Source organism: Athene noctua, chromosome 1, assembly GCF_965140245.1.
Source record: "Athene noctua chromosome 1, bAthNoc1.hap1.1, whole genome shotgun sequence".
NCBI classification, from domain to species: Eukaryota; Metazoa; Chordata; class Aves; order Strigiformes; family Strigidae; genus Athene; species Athene noctua.
The window spans coordinates 69,763,364-69,780,196 of record NC_134037.1 but is presented as its reverse complement, the minus strand read 5'-3'; the positions used below and the strand labels follow the sequence as shown (position 1 = coordinate 69,780,196).

Genomic DNA, 16,833 nt, shown 5'->3' with positions numbered 1-16,833 from the left:
ACTGCAGGTTATGTAACGTTATTCCATAGTAATTGATTTTCTATTTTTTTTTTTTTTTCCCCTAGTTAATTTGCAGGAAACATACCCATACCCAAACTTTATTTTTCACTGGTTGTGTTCTTTACCTGCTAGTCTGGCTAGTTCCCATGCTTGCAATTTAAAAAAACAACCAAACAAAAAAATCCCAAAAAACCTTAAAGCGTCAGCTTGGCAGAGCTGCTGCCATAGTAACTATACAGTAGAATTATATTGAAAGAGTACACGCGTTCAAGGTTTGTCATCTGTGCTGCTATGGAAATTAAGACTTGGATGCTGGAGGAATCTCTCATTCCTTTCAAATACATCCTATATTCACTGTATGCTTTAGAAGGCTGATGTGCATTTTTTTTTTTTTTAATTGGAAAAGATTCCCTCAGTAAGACACAGTTTGTGCTAAACCTGAAAGGTTCTTGTAAATACATAGTGTTGATGCTCTATTGGTTTAAAATTTAAAAAAAGTTACTTAATTAGTTTGTGTTTAAAAATCTCTTAACTTCAAAAAAAAAAATCAGTCTTTCATGTATGTATTCTAACAGGTTTATACATATGATTTGTTCAAATTTTTTGAGGTTTTCCCCCAACACATTTATTTACCTTTATAAAAATATGTTTATGGGAGGTACTGCTTTTTTTTTAATCTGCTGTTTGTGTCTGAGCAGTCCAGTTTGAAACACTTTGTTGGTTAGGATATGACATCTTGGAAAGTAAGTAGTTTCTTTTTTGCCAACATTTTTGACCAAGTATTTACTAGACTGTATCAGAAAAATATCTGCGTTCTGAGCCTGTGCCTAGCTTCTCTCTTGGGTCATCTGAATACCTGTTTTTTTCCATCCAAATGTTGGTTGGTTTTGGTTTGTTTGGGGTTTTTTTGTTCCCCCCAAAAAAGATTGATTTGAGTTGTGGGTGGGATTATGGTTTTCTTTTTCATATTTCCTGACTATCTTTAAAAGGAGGAGTTCTCTTGGTCAGTAACCAATATACTGTAACTTAAGGCTCTGATTTGTCAGCATAATGTTTCCTTCTTGTAAGTTCTGAGTCATTTAATTTAAAAAAAAAAAAAAAAAAGGCAAACACCCCCACCCTCACCCCCCCACCCCCCGAGGGGTACGAGAGTAGAAATGTAACAATTACTGTTTAATGTATAACAGGGCGCTTTGAAGAAGAATTTATCAAAATGCGTATGGAGAGACTGCAGGCTTGGATGACAAGGATGTGTCGCCATCCTGTTGTCTCAGAAAGTGAAGTTTTCCAGCAATTTCTCAGTTTCCGAGATGAGAAGGTAGGAAATGAAGTTCACACGCAAACTGAGATTGAGGAATTGCTCCTCCTCACACCATCCCCTTTCGAACTACGAGTTCAGTTTTGCAGCCTTCTCATTTGCCTGCCCCCCTGTGGCAGTAGTGACGGGCTGGAAACTGCTGGGTTTACTAACTAATTTAGCCGATTGACCAAAATGGGGCATAAAGTTGTTCGAGGTGCAATATGCAGTTCTAACAGATGTGCACTTTAAAGTAGCTTTTCCAGGTTTTTTAAGGATAGTTGTGTCCTCGGGCAGAATAGAAACATATGTAACAACTCTCTTGGCTGTTGCCCTGCTCTGTCTCTGTTAGACTTACAAATCACTGGGGCTCTCTGATTGGTACTGCTTTGCCAACAGAAGCGACTTCGTAGCAGATCTAGGATGTGTCTGATGTTGTATTATATTTAAAACCAAACGTCCCTCCCTCAGAAACACAATTTTCACTGGAATGCGTTGTAACAGCATTATGCTGCACTCTTACCTGATATAACCAACCCTTTTTTATTGCCATGTCCCACCCCCTAGCATTTTCTTATGCTTTTTAAAGAGGTTTTAGTATCTTCAGTAAATAATGTTTTTTTCATGACTGAGCTCCAGCTCTGTTACTAATTTGGGTATCTATTGATGAGGAAATAAACAGGAAAACTGCTGCTTTCTCCACAGAATAGTCATACTTCTAAATACCCATACATTTTGCTGTAAAAGTAAGTGATCCTTGAAGGTTTTTAAGACCAGACTGGATAAAGCCCTGAGTAACTAAGGTCACAGCTGACTGTTTTTTGAGTAGGAGGTCAAACTACAAACCTCTTGAGGTCACTTCCAACCAGAATTATTATGTGATCCTGTAAGTAGAGTCTTAATAACGTAGTAAGTAGCAGTCCTGGTGAAGTGCTATTTGCATGGCCAGTGGAGAGTTGTATAATTGCGCTAGTTAGTCAGCAGTTCTTAGTATTGTAACTTATGGATTGATATAAACAGAACAGATGTTGCAATACATGTGGAATTTTTAACCTTTTTATCTGTTCCCAGTAAGAACTTAGTATGGCAATTGCATAATAGTCTCATGATCTTCTTGAGTAGCTTCTGATATCAGCACTCTCACATGTGCAGAGACAGCTGATGAATATAATTGCTCTTACACTGTGTTTCAGTAATATACAAGAAGGGTCTGTTGACACCAGAATCAAAGTGCACAAGAAGGAAGGGGTGAAACTTTAAGAAAGCATGGCTCCACTGAAATTTTTGTTTAAAAGGTTTTAATTTATGGGTGATCTATTGGTTAACTGTTCTCCTAAATATGTCATTTGCTGCTTAAGTACATGCCCTTAAAGACGCATGAACAATGGTGGTCAAACTTTATCTTTTTTTGGTCTTTTTTTTTTTTTTTTTCCTCAAGGAGTGGAAAACTGGAAAGCGGAAGGCAGAAAAAGATGAAACTGTAGGAGTTTTGATCTTTTCTACAATGGAACCAGAAGCTCCAGACTTGGACATGGTAGAAATGTAAGATGGTTTCTTTTTGCATGAACATTACACATCTGGATATACAACACATACTGAGCTAATATAAAACTAGAATAGTAAGCATGCACATATAGTCATGGATTTGAAGAGGTATTCATCAAAGCAGAGCTGAAAAATTGTTTGAATATGAGGTTTTTCATAGCAACCCCTCCAAAACTTGGTGGAACCACCTGTGATGTCTCTTTGACTTCAGTGGCTGAATACTGATCCTAAAAAGACTTATGCAAAACTAGTAGATGAGATAAAGTACTGGCAGATCCTATGGAGTTATGTTTTATATTGCTATGAAAGTGTATTTTGAACTTTAATCCTTCAATTGTGAATAGTTCCAAAGTGTGCTAGACTTACCAAGTACCTCAGGATAACTGTAGGTAGAACATCAAGGAAAACAATGTGTCTGTGAAATACCCGTATACAGTGCACACACAGTATGATTCTAATATCTGGAAGCAATGGAAAGCTATTCAAAATGAAAACTGACTTAAATTATCAAATTTCATTTTAAATTAGTTACTGCATTTTTGGGGTATCCTTCTGGAAGAGCAAATGAATATATTTTATAGGTGTATATGTTATATATATACTTTTTTTATGTTTAGTTCTCTTGGTGGTAGACTTTTGGGTTTCACAGAGTGAAAGACTGGATTTACTCTGCAGCCTTTATTTCAGTCCTTTAGGCTTAATCATTTTTCTTAGGAGATACATAGTATGTATGACATGCTTTGCTTGCTGTTGTAGAACATAGAAACTTGGATAATGTTTTTGTCTTAAGCTGTGAATAAACTAGATAGAAGTTTATAGTAGCAAAGAAGTAGAGTATCTGTACCTGGAAGTAACCCAGCATAGGCTGTATCCAAGATATAATAGCTGTGTGGTAGCAGTTCTGTACTAGTAAAAAAGATGGACATTTTTAGGTCACTTCTACCTCGAACATGAGGATTTCAAACTTCCCTACTTTTTTTAAGTGATGTGTTTTATATATATCCCAGTGGCATAAAAGCTGAAGGGGTGAAACAGAGGGAGGATTTTGTACATAAGGTGCAGGAGAGAGTGAGTGTATTATATACAGAACCCTGGCAGGAAACGACCAGCATATGTTCTGCTAAACAGTTTGTCCCCAAACAAGGTGAGGGCAGGCAACCAGCCTGCAGGGAACGTTCACCAGGGGGTATTGGCTCCTAGGCTGGGGCTGGCAGCCTGGGATGGTTCTGGGGACCTATCCCCAAGCATTGCAGGGATAGCTGTAACACCTCAGGTGTCCACACCATGTTCCAGACATTCCTGGAAACATCTCAGAGTGCATGAACACAGTCTTGAATGCCATTACTTCTGTAAGTGGACAGACCAGCTTGTTCAATAGTTCTTAGGTTCTTCAGTGAAAAGGCACTCTTCACTGAAACAGCTCCTGGTTTTGATCAAAGGATGGTAACCCTGTGCTGGTTTGAACTTCTTCTGTGATCACAATACCGTAAAGTATGAAGTACAGAAAATGAAAGGGTCATCTGCTACTGGAAAAAATGGGAGTAAAATAAGAGCCTCTTGGAAAGCCTAGGTTCTGTTTCTGTGCAAGTAACTGTGGGCAGGGCTTTCAGCTGAGGGGGAAGGTGGTAACCTCTAGGTGTTTGGGCCACAGCTGGAGTGGCAGCCGTGGCTCCGGTGGGTCGCTTAGGGCTGCCTTGCTGTGAGGTGTCTCATACAGGCTTTGGCTGAGAGCATTTATAAGATCTGATGCAGTTTGAATAATTCTCATTGAAAACTAAAAAAATATGTGCCTAGCTTTCTTTTGTAGAGTTCGCTGAGCATTGCTGTGTATGCAGTGCTATTTTAATGGAAAGCTTTAATAGTCATGTGAAAATGTGCTTAAAGAGGGTATAAAGGCACATGCTAATTCAGAATTCTCTTTTGAGCATCACTGATTTTTTTTGTTTCCTCTCTAATACAACTGAACAGAACAGTATTGTCAATATAAAGTTATTATAGCATATGTATTTCCGTAGGAGAACTGCTATATTAATTTTTATTCACCTATTTTAGACTTTTAATAAAATATCTGGAACAATTGTTTTCTTTGTTTGTTTGTTGTTGCATGAATTTTGTTGCTTCTGTTACTCTTAACATGTAATTTCCTGTCAATGTGGAGTCCTTCTGTTTGTGTTAAGTGTTCTAGGGATGCATTTTCATCAAATCATTGTTGTTCCGTTATTTGATCTCGTTGGGGAGGATATTTAGCTAGTAGCCTTTTGGCTTTTTTCAGATAACTAATTATAATAAAAAACAGGTGGTACTGGGTTATCATTAACACAGGGGAGAAAAACAGAAGGAAAAATGCATGTATCTAAAGAGAGAAATTCTGACCTCAGTGAAATGTCAGGAATTTCAAGGAATTAATTTATTTCTCTTGATTATTTTTTAAGACCTAGTTGACACTACTAAACATTTCAGTATTGCATTTAAAGTTGAGTAATGCATCTGTTAAACTGCTTTTTGTTTTTACTTTTTCCAAATGCAACAGAGAACAGAAATGTGATGCAGTGGGTAGATTCACCAAAGCAATGGATGATGGAGTTAAAGAGCTGCTGACAGTGGGACAAGAGCACTGGAAGAGGTGTACAGGGCGTAAGTGTCCCTTCTGAACTCAGCAGTCATTTTTATGTTGCTTTTCTCTGTGGCTTTTTGTTGTTGTTTATAATTCAAGGCACATCTTAAAACTAAAGGAAATCCTAAATTATCATGGGAATTGTATGGTGTTCTGGCTACTTTCAGTGTCTGAGAGTATAAATTGTGTTTGTGTTTCTGTTTGGGTTTTTTTTTTCTTTCATAACAGAAATATCTGGTCCCTGCCCATAGGTTTAAAAATATTAAAAGTTAAATAATTCTAGTAATCCAGCTAAAGCCCTTGTTGGACCTGTTCTCATATATTTGTCATTATCTACATTTTAGTGACATGGGCAAAGTAGACCTGTCTATTTGATGAAATCATAAATGATTGCATTTTATTAACCCCTTATTTAGGATTCTTGCATGCCAGGAGGAGTGGTTTAAAGATGAAATGAGTTTTTAAAAAAGAAAAAGCAACTTGATTCTAATGTAATCTTTAGCCCAATTCTTTCTCCTATCTTGTCTCTTCCTTCCCACAGATATTTAGGGTTGCAGAACTTCACACCAAGTCCCTATGACTCTGCCTGGGCTCTAATTTCCTAGTCCACAGCAGTGTTCAGTGTTTCTGGCCACCACAAGGCAGCTATTGAAAGGAAGCAGGTACTACAGCTGAGGATCATAATAAGAAACACTTCAGGGCAGGCTGTAGTGTCTAGTGACCAAAGATCTATCACATAAATCTCCTCCATTTTTTTTTTTTTTTCCCTTCCTATTTTTTTTCTCCCCCTTCTCTGACTCCCACAAAAAAATGTCCCTAGACTTGGGAGTAAGTACATCTTCCGAGTTATCTCTTTACTTTCTAATCTAACACTGCAGTTGAATACCTGGGGCTGACTGGAGGGAGTGGAAAGTATAGAAGCCCCATCACTTCTGGTAGTGATTACATTAGACCTTAATATCTCTAGGATGTGAACTTTAAATTGTTTACGTTTCCCCACTTTGAATAGGAGGGTTTCCTTCTACACATCACTGACCCTCCTGGTGGTCAAAAATAGTCTAACACGGGACACATCCCTAACACCGTACAGATCTCACTTCACTAAGAAATGATGTGGAGGGCAGGGGAAGGAATAAGGTCCTTCAGATGAGACTAGAAAAACAGTGTTGCTTTGCAGTTATGGAAACAATGATCAGAGCCACCGTAGTTAAGGGCTGGCTGTGACTTGTGCTTACAGTAGAAATTCACCATTTTGTTCACTGCTAAAATCTCCCTAAACTTATGACACTAGTGTTTTAGGTATGGAATAACTCTTCTAATACTTGCAGCTATTAATTAGTTAGCATAAGGGCAGTAAGCCAGATGTGATTGTGTTGAAAATTTTAACTTTTAACTTTCTGGACATTCGTACTGAATAGAAAAAGGAGACTGGTAAATCGGGACATGCAAAACTGAATAATTTCAGTAGTCTCTTAGTTTTTAAGTTCCCTGTCAGCTCTTGTCCCAACTCTAGTCAGAAGTATTTTTGACATTTCCTGAGCAATAGTTAACGTGCGTTCCTTTCTATGATATTTAAAGTGACTGACAGTGGAAACTTCTTAAATGCAAGTGAAGAAAAAACAAATGTTCTTCACTGAAATTTCCACTGGGGATTCAGTAACAAGTTAATGGCTGATAACAGAATTCTAGTACGCTGAATAGACCTGTTGTATAAGAAATACCAGTTGTCATAAATAACCTAACTTCTGGGCGAGAACTTGATCAAAGATAATCAGTAAAAATATGTGGTTTTGGGGGGGGTGGGTGGGTTATTTTTTGGTTGTTGGGGTTTGTTTGGGGGGGGGGGGGGGGGGCATTACCATACAAAGGGGTTCCTCTGTGAAAATCAGATTGTGTGGGATGCTAGAGAAACTAAAACTGCTTTTTACTTGGACAGTGTACCCTCTGAATACAAATATTTGATGACAAAAAGCACATCTACTTGGGTTTTTTTATGCTATCATTAGGTAGCTTAAAAAAATTGCTTTTCCTTTTCAGATTGCTTTTCAGGCCTCTGGGGTGGTGGTATTTGGAGTGTTAATAATGAATGCACTCATAAATCACACCTTATTGACTTCATTGTGAGGAAGCAATTTATGCATAAATTTTCAATATATAGATTATAAAAACCAATTTTATTATTCAGATACTTGCATCAATTTTTATCCCTAGGTAGTCCTGGTTTGCAGTGCTTTTAAATATAAAATCCATGATTTGAGGAGAATTTAGGTGTTATAGGTCTGTATAATAATCTCCTTTCTTAAAATATTAATGAGATCTATTCTCCATATCACTGCAGCACTTCCCCCCACCCCCCTGCCCAGGAGGACAAAGTCTGCTCATGATGGGGAGAAAAAAAAATCGCACTATATGCATAGGAGAACTGAGCTAGGAGTGCAGTGAGATTTTTTTTTTTTTTAATAGCAGTCACACTGTTTCCCCAGCTGTTTGTGGCTTTCAAGAATCCAGATTGCAATTGTTTTGTCCAGTTTTGAAACATCTGTAACAGGGGAGGGGGGAAGAATGTGATGGTAAATGCTTCACTAGAGGAAATGTAAAACCTAATTGTTTTTGACATCTACTTCTATCATGTTTTGGAAATACTGCAGATTCAGTCTCACTTACCCTTGTGGGTTTTTCCTTTTGTTTCCCTCTTTTCCTATCCTTTTTCCCTTTTCAGCACTACCCAAGGAATACCAGAAGATAGGAAAAGCATTGCAGAGCCTGGCACTGGTCTTCAGCACTAGTGGATACCAAGGTACTTCTGTAGCTTAATTTGTACTTTACTTAACAAAAGATATTTTAATTACAACATGCTACATTTTTTGCTGAAGGTCTTAATGCTTTCCTCTTTGAACTTTAGATGTCAAACATGATTCTGGAAAAAAATACTAAAAATTTGATTCCCTGTGCATATTATGGGGTTTTTATATTCTAGTCTGCAATCTTGTTTTCTCTCACTGTATAATCATGTGGAGGGGTGGTGGTGGTGGTGGAGGAGTTTAACTTAATCTCATTAATATGTAATCTTGTTACTGACCTTACTGACAAAACATGCTGTAGCATTTTTTTGTGATAACAAAGGAAAGAGGAGAAAGTGCAGCTTTGAAAGTATCTGTCACAGAACAGAGTGTGACTTCATGAAACAACAATTCCACATGAGGATGGAAAATTTATTACAACATTTTTGTATACCATTATGTGGGCTGGAGGGTTGGCTACTGTAGTCTTTTCTTGTCCTTCACCTTTCCTTCTCCTTCAAGAGCTCTACAATAGAGCCTGTCAGATAAAGTTGTGGGAGGGAAAAGGAGGGCAACAATTGATAAAAGTTCTCCTAAAATGTAGTCTTTAGGCTAAACTTAAAATCCTGCTTTGATATGTTAAGTTCTGCTGATGTTTTCCATTTAACTGGGAAATATTTACTCTTATCCGAGAAGAAACTTATTGAGTCTATTTTCTCTGGGATTCTCTTGTCAAATGTGGTTTGGTTTTTTTTCCTTTCTTTTTTCTAGACTTAATCAAAATTGCTCCATTCTAAAACCCTATATGTTATAGCATAAAGGCTTCCTGAAATCTTTCCATCTTGGGACTTTTAGTTGACCAGTACTCTGACTACTTATCTGTCCCTTGCTTTGTACTCTTAAAGCTTTTTGACCCATAAATCATGTATTAAAATGCAACCACTTCTGAAACTCAGGTTTTCTGCTGCTGGAAACATTGGAAATAGGCATAGTACCTGTAGGTAGATCTTATCTTTGTCTTGTACTTCAGCAGGATGACTGCTTAGTTAGAATTGGAGCACAGCATATTGCCTAAAATGTTACTTCTAGATGTGAGAACCAAGTAGGGGATTTGCATAGTTAGATACTCTGAGCATGGGTTATAAAACTGTGAATCCTAGCCAGAAACAATCTGTAGCAAGATTTTTTGAGAAAGAATTGGAAATCGTTTGAACTATAATACATGATCTTTTGCCAGGGTAAAGGGAAAACAATATGGCTTAAAGCTAGGATGCAAACTTGCAGAAAAACCTTAAGAAGGAAAGCTTCAATTTGATTTCCAGCATCTTCGAATGATATGAAAAAATAGATCCCATGATGCTTGGGAACAAGGCAAGGATGTTTCTCTTTGCTTTTTGCCCAGTTGTACCTGGTTGCACCCTAGTATCTTGCTGAGGAAAATGCCCTTCCCACTGATGCCTTTCTCATAATTGCATATATTTTGCTCTTTTTAATAACTGGTACACCAGTGTATTTTCTCAGAATTAATAATCAATGGGATTCTTTGCTTTTTAATCTGAGTTCCCAGGAAGAGAGAATAATAAAAGTCTCTATCACTGCTGCCCTCACTCTTCCTGCCTGCTGTTGGTATACAATTTCATTTGATGGTTGCCTCAGGTACAGGTCTGTGGATTAAGCAGACTCTATGCAAGAGACATAAGCACCTGGATTTAAATTGATAGGATGTGGCTTTCTTGATCTCAATATTTAATAGAAGTTCCTTCAAATGAAGAAGTACTAGATAGGCTGAGTATGGAGTATAATTTTTTTGGACTATCAGTGAAGAGGAATGGCTGCTTCAGCCATACTTAAAGCCACTCAGTTCAATTTCTGCTTCTCTTCATGCTCTTTATTTTTTTTAAATACTTGAGTTCTGGAAGTTTAAGCATATAGGCAACTGAAGATTGCAGCAACTGATTTGATGACACAAACACTTCCAGCTACTGGTAGCTGGCTTCTGACATACTGAATATGCTGTTAGTTCGTTCATTTGCACAGTTAGGATGGGATGTATCTACTGTCGTTACCTCTTTCATCAGTGCTGCCTGCTTGCTCTGCAAATCTTTATTGTGTGTGGTGAATGTCTACTGCCTTCTCTTCTGATTTCAAGACTAATGTTTAAGACTGCACTAGGCAAGATGCACTCTTGCAGGCTCTTTTTCTTATGCTGCAGAATGGCCCTTATGAAATAGTTGCCAGCCACAGTGCATATTAGGAATCTGTCCTCCGTATTTTCAGAGGCAAGGATAGCCTTAAAATTAATAAGGACACACTGAGAGGTTCTCATTTAACATGGCCATGGGCCTATGTACTGTCCAATTGGTTTTAAGAACACATGCTTTGAAAGTATGATCCTGTCCAAAAATGCATATTGGACAGTTCCAGCATATGCCTGGAAATGTCTTGCAGCCTGGCACTATATTGCCTATCTTACTGCATCATACGATGGTCTGAGGTTAATGCAGCCCTAAATAGCATGGCTTCTCTTTTACGGCACTGTCTTTGGGCAAGTCTTTCTCCTATATTAAGAAAACATGAATGGCTGCGATATGCCATTCATGTATAGTAAGATCTCCTCATCCTACATCACCCCTCAGGAATTTTGTTAGGTAGTTACATGCAAGTTTCACTATCCTGCCAGCTAGCAACAGGCACATCTTGCCTTCCAAGCTGCTTGTGTGCTGAACATTATCAGTCTGAGGTGCACTTGTCAAGAAAAATCTTGTAACTAGCTCCCTAGTACATCAAACTTGATCTTTTTCTTACTCCTGGATTCTGGTAAAATACATTTTGAAAGAAAAGAAAACAGAAACACTTCTTGACAAAAAAAAAATAAAATCCACTGCCCCAAGTCAAGCCTTACAGAATATTAGTCCCCTCAGTATACCTGGTGTATTCCATCAGAGATGGTAATCACTGGCATTTACCAAGCAGCTGAACTGCTAAGAGATGCTCTGCTAAACATCTCCAAAAGACTCTTCATAGTTTTACATCTTCCTTCATCTCCCTATGACAGCATGCCAGCCTGTAAACCAATGAAAACTTTAGTTTCTCCTTGTGGTTGGGTTAAAATAACCTATAGAATGTTACTAATCTTCTTACAACTACCTTTAGTCACTGCTTTTAAGCCCTCTCTGTTTCTCATGGGGATATATGTAATGCATGCTGCCCTAATTTTGTTGTAAATGTCAGCAACATGTGGGTCTTTCTGCTTTCCCAGTGATTAAAGAGCCCCTGGCATCCAGGTATATCCTTGCACTGAGACCCAGCTCAGTTTTCACAGCCTGAGTCATGAAGCCTATTCCCAGCTTTTCATTGGTTCAGAAGCTGAGAATGCTAGAAACTCATCCCTGTCAGAGTAACAAAACTGACCAAAACCCGTGCGGCCAACAGTGATTGGGAGCAATCTGCTGCTGGAATTCCAGTTACTCTGATGGGTGAGCACGTGGATTGTGTGTGGTACCTCTGACAAAGGTGACCTGCTGTAGGGAGTGACTGACTGAGCGTGGCACAACGCTGCTGGTAACACGTATTAGAACTTGGAGGGTGTGGCAGGTGAGAGATGAAGTCTGACGCACCAAGGCTGCCCTGGCACTACCTGGAACAAGATTGTAGAAGAAAAGGATGCAGTGTGAGGAGCTGCAGATATTGGTCTACCGCTTGTTTGCCCTACTTTTGGAGGAGTGCCTCTGCTAGCACTAGAAACTTTTAATGCATCCTGTGCCTTCTACAAGCTGGCTTTGTGCCCTGCTGCCCCCAAATGACAGAGGATTGGTGTTGGGAGCATATGTCTAGAATTTTTTGAAGTTCCGATCTGTGAAGGTCCTTTGAGTTCTGCAAAGAAGGGAAGAAATTTTTTTTCTACTCAAATATACATGCTCTTCCTCTTCCTTTTTGCTTATATATGAATAGTCATCATCTTTTATGGCATTATGAAATGAACAGCATAGTCTAGACCAACCTGGCTTCTGACTCTAATGTCATACTATGTTTTGTCCCAAAATCTAGGAGTCAGTTGCCTAAGCAGCAGTTACTTTGAGGTTACTTCTCAGTGGACATGGGGAATTCTGAAATAATTAGATTATTTAAGTCTACCTGAAATAATGAAATTGATCTCCCTGAAATTTTTTTTTTTACTGTTTTACAACAATGTGAAGATATCTTCTGAATTATGTACCTCTTAGATCTTGCAATGGGATTTCATGCTGGTTTTATTTTTGTTATCCAGACAGGCTTGAATAGGGGGAAAAATAACTATTTCTCTAATAGTGTTTGTGTTGCTGGACTTACTGGTTCTTAGGATCAGAAGCTTTCTGCTTTATGAAACCAGTCTAATGGAAAGTAAGAATTCGCTGATAGAACTGAAGCAACGTTCAGTCATTACCTTGTTTCTTTTAGGATGTGCTAAAATGAAGGAGTCCTAGCTAATAAATCTCTAGCATAGATTAGTCCATATGTAAAAGAAGATAATTTAATGTTCAAATTAATCATTGATTAAATCAATGTTTGGAAATTTTCAATTAAGTCACTGATTAATGTCTATAGAATAAAAACAAGATGCAAAATGCTTGTAAAAGACTAACTGCTACCTAATATCAAGACACATCTGAAAGGATGAGAAAAATCTTTTTATCTTAAACTAAAATTCAATATCTGCAAATTATACCTTCCCCTTTTTCTACCTCAATTTGCTTTCCCTACTGTTGACTACATGCTTTGGACAAGCTAACAAGGATGGGAAAAACCTGTGGTGTTTTGGGAAGGTGAAGTGGCATGAAAAAAACCCGAAAATGTAAGGCTTGTTTCCATCTTTGTCCCACGTAGCCATGTCCTCCTAGTAGTACAGTGTTATGAGTGCTTGTGGTGTTACCTAGCTTAGGATTTGTGGTAATGTCTGTATTTCTAAGTGTAGTTTATGGGGCTCTTTGATGAAAGTTAGAAACTCACTCTCAAAAGCAGCAGTTGTTACAGAGCTTGAAAATATTATCCAAGAGTTCCCTAAAGGGTCAGAAGTCTTGTTGGCAAGGAAAAAAAGTTGGGCCTCCTTCTGCTTCTCTGAGCTTCTAACAGTTACGGTTCAGGACTGTTGGAGAGCTTAGGTCTAGCATCACCGTGCAGTAGGGCGTAACCTGGAGCATTTACTGCTTATCAGGTATGAAAATCATTGATTAAAAATCAGAACAGCAGGCATCTCTTTAGCTTTGTTAGTCTACTAGTGTTGCCCTCCTCATTCTCTCTTCCCTCCCATTCTGGAAGGCTTCCTGTTGCCCCACATGGGGGAATACCTGTGTATTTAAACTATGTATAATTATGAAATGTGGAAGTGAATAGTGCTAGTACTGTGGTAGAACAGTGTTTACATGGTCCCTTTAGCATTAATTTTCTACAAGATCTTCAGAGTTTGCGTTCTTTAATGGTATAAAAACTGCTAATACTTTTCTAACTTCTTTATTACTACTGGTTATAAAATGCTGACTAGACATTTACCGTAAAATAAGCTATTTTAGAAATTTGCCTTGAATTAGGGCAAGCTTCTTACTGTAATTGACTTACTGTAACTTGAACACTGTTTACTTTTAGGAGAATCTGATCTCAACGGAGCAATAACAGAAGCAGGAAAAACTTATGAAGAAATCGCCAGTCTTGTAGCAGATCAGGTGGGAGTATTATGAATGCATTGGTGTTGTGTGTACAAACACATCACCCCTGACTCCTTTTCTTCTCTGCTAAAACATAACTGCTAGTGCTGCAGACCAGTTAAATGAAATTATTATTAATACTTTTAAATGCACCTTCATCATCTTTTCTACTGTGTATCAACTTGGGGCATGTGATGGGAGGGTATTTCTCTTGGATCAGAAAGGTCACATTCTGGTTTCTAAAATAGTAAAATTATTACTTCCTCTTTAAATATATTTGTTTTCTGATGTCAGTGAGCTGTCTTCATTACTGATTCAAGTCACAAATTGTTGTTATCAGTACAATCCCATTACATATACAGATATGTACATGCGCAGGTGCATCTCCTTAGTCACCGGCTTGGAAAGCTGTTTTAAGAACAGATTCAACCTTGAGATCAAGAGGATCTGCATTTTGGAGACTTTTAAGCTTAGTACACTAAACATCAATTTATGACTTGAATACTGATACCAATCAGGATTTATTTAAACTAGATTTTTACTGAAGCAGGCAATTGCATGTCAAGACAATGAAACACAGCAAGATCTGGATCCTGTAGACGTGTGGGGAATGCAGGGGAAGGTAGAAACCCTATCCTTGATTAAATCTCATTCTTTTGTATCAGTATGTGATGCAAAATTCCTCACTTCATAAGCTAGTGTTGAGTAAAACAAAGAATAGAGGCATGTGCTCACTGGTGCTTGGTGTCTTACTCTAAAGAGCTTATATTTTAATAAGGACCTTTTATAAAATATTAAAAACTTGTGCAAACAATTAAGACTTTGTTTTGGTTTTTTTCTATTCTTCATTCCTTTTTTTTCCTTCACCCTTTTTTGGCATCATAGTTTCTGATGTTAATATGCCACAAATACCTTTACTAATGCTTACACTTTCTTTATTAGCCGAAGAAAGATCTTCACTTTTTGATGGAAACAAATCATGAATATAAGGGATTTCTTGGTTGCTTCCCTGACATCATAGGAGCTCATAAGGTATGTGAGGGGCCTTTCCTTTTAAGGGTTGGGCAGTAGGAAGATCTACAGCAACAAAAGTGGTGGTGTGGTACACTGCATTTGTGCAGCAGCCTGGCCTCTGCTTCCAGAAACCCTGAAAGCTTCTGTGAAGCTGGTGTGTTGATTTTTAAAATAAAAAATACTTAGAGAAGAGGGAAACTAGAACTTGTCTTGAGATTTGAAAATATCATGACCACCTGCTATATTAGAGCACTAGAAGCTTCGTCATTTTCTTCAGGTTAGCTTCATGTCACAATGTGATGAATAGCAGCAGTATAACTTTGTAGTAGTTGAGTCTTACATGGTAGTTGATGCTAAACCACATCAGTATTGTAGGAAAAATTGCATATGCTTACATGGCTAGCTTACTGATATGTGATAAATAATCATGCACTGCCTAGAAGTTTCTTTAATATTTAAAAATAGAGAATAGGCCTGAATTTTCTGGAGAACAAAAAACCCCCAAAGCACCAGCAACAAGAAACAACCACTTTGTTCTTTCTAATGTGGAAGTCATCAAATAATAATACAAAAAGTTTAGCCATTGTGTCTACTTTTGGATATTCTGCCTTTTTTTGGTCCTAGAGTTTTCCTTACATTCATCTGCCTGCTGTAATGTATTTTAGGAAACTAAAAATTTTGAGGTATTAAACACAAGTATTTTTTTTACCACTTGAAGTGTTAAATGCATGAAACAAGAACATATTTCTGAGAGCAACACAGATAAAACCATATCAGATTTGTGTATCCTTTCTTTAGGACACTTACGGTCCCTCATCCCACAGAATCCTTGGGGGAAAATACCATAAAAGGAGAAGAAATGTTTTTAAAACTTGAAACATAGGCCTCCTGCCAAGAGATGTGTAAATAGATTCTCTTGAATATTGTATGGCACAAATATGTTGTGAAGGGGGAGGTGTTTCTTTTTATGCTTGTTGTTTATGTGGCACAAGGATTTTCCCAAATCAAAAGTTATACATTACAATGAGTTGTAGCTTCTTGGGAAATAGTTTATGTTTTCTGATCTTGTCTAATGTGCAAATAAGGTTCTACAAGTATTTGATAGTTTGAGGCTTTTGGATGTCTGTTGTGTTGGTCAGCCATGTTGGGAAACTTGGTCCTTTTGTCCTTTCTATATGTATCCTTGTGTATTACTGCTTTTACTAAACTCAGTTTCCTAGTGACTCTGTTTGAAGTCACTTCTTGCCAGCTATTAGGACTCTTGAAGGCAATAGAGTGAAATGATAAACTTTGGGTGAAAATATGTGAAGGCACAATCGGTCATTGTGTGTGTGTGTATATACATGTACGGTGTGCAAGCTCAAAATGTGCCAGTGGCATTTTAGATGACTATAAAGACCTTTAAGTTGAATCATCTTAATCTGCTCTTTCTGCATTTGGTTTCTACAGGGAGCAATAGAAAGAGTGAAGGAGAGTGATAAATTAGTTGCAACCAGTAAAATAACACCACAAGACAAACAGAACATGGTGAAACGTGTGAGCACCATGGCTTATGCACTACAAGGTAAACCAAATTTGGGGCTAAATGGCAGTGTTGTAGACCTCTGAAGGACATCTCAAGTTCTACCAGGAATGATAATAGCTCAGTGTGGTTTGGGTGTTGTTTGGGGTTTTTTTTGTGACCTGCTTAGATTCTTGTAAAATTGCAGTTATTTTGCCCATTGTTTTCTTTTAAATCTCATACTGCTATTGCAAGAGATACATGTTTTGGAAATGGAATTTAAAAAAAAACCAAATCAAAAAACCCAACCACCCCAGACTGATTCTTTCATTTTTAAGTTATAATGTCTCAAAGAAAAAGCATGGGCCCTGGTGCAGGAATCAGTTCATCATGTGCAGAAGTGT

General features: G+C 37.8%; 1 protein-coding gene across 3 annotated transcripts in view; it reads left to right on the top strand.

The window, feature by feature from the left end:
* Positions 1 to 16,833, top strand: part of SNX9 (sorting nexin 9) — a 72,272-nt gene that overhangs the window by 51,266 nt on the left and 4,173 nt on the right. For all 3 annotated transcript variants that reach the window (XM_074896506.1, XM_074896507.1, XM_074896505.1), the window contains exons 10-16: positions 1,188 to 1,318; positions 2,736 to 2,839; positions 5,373 to 5,476; positions 8,176 to 8,253; positions 13,856 to 13,932; positions 14,857 to 14,946; positions 16,378 to 16,492. In XM_074896506.1, coding sequence (XP_074752607.1) covers positions 1,188 to 1,318; positions 2,736 to 2,839; positions 5,373 to 5,476; positions 8,176 to 8,253; positions 13,856 to 13,932; positions 14,857 to 14,946; positions 16,378 to 16,492 — 699 coding nt within the window. The remainder of the gene's footprint in view (positions 1 to 1,187; positions 1,319 to 2,735; positions 2,840 to 5,372; positions 5,477 to 8,175; positions 8,254 to 13,855; positions 13,933 to 14,856; positions 14,947 to 16,377; positions 16,493 to 16,833) is intronic.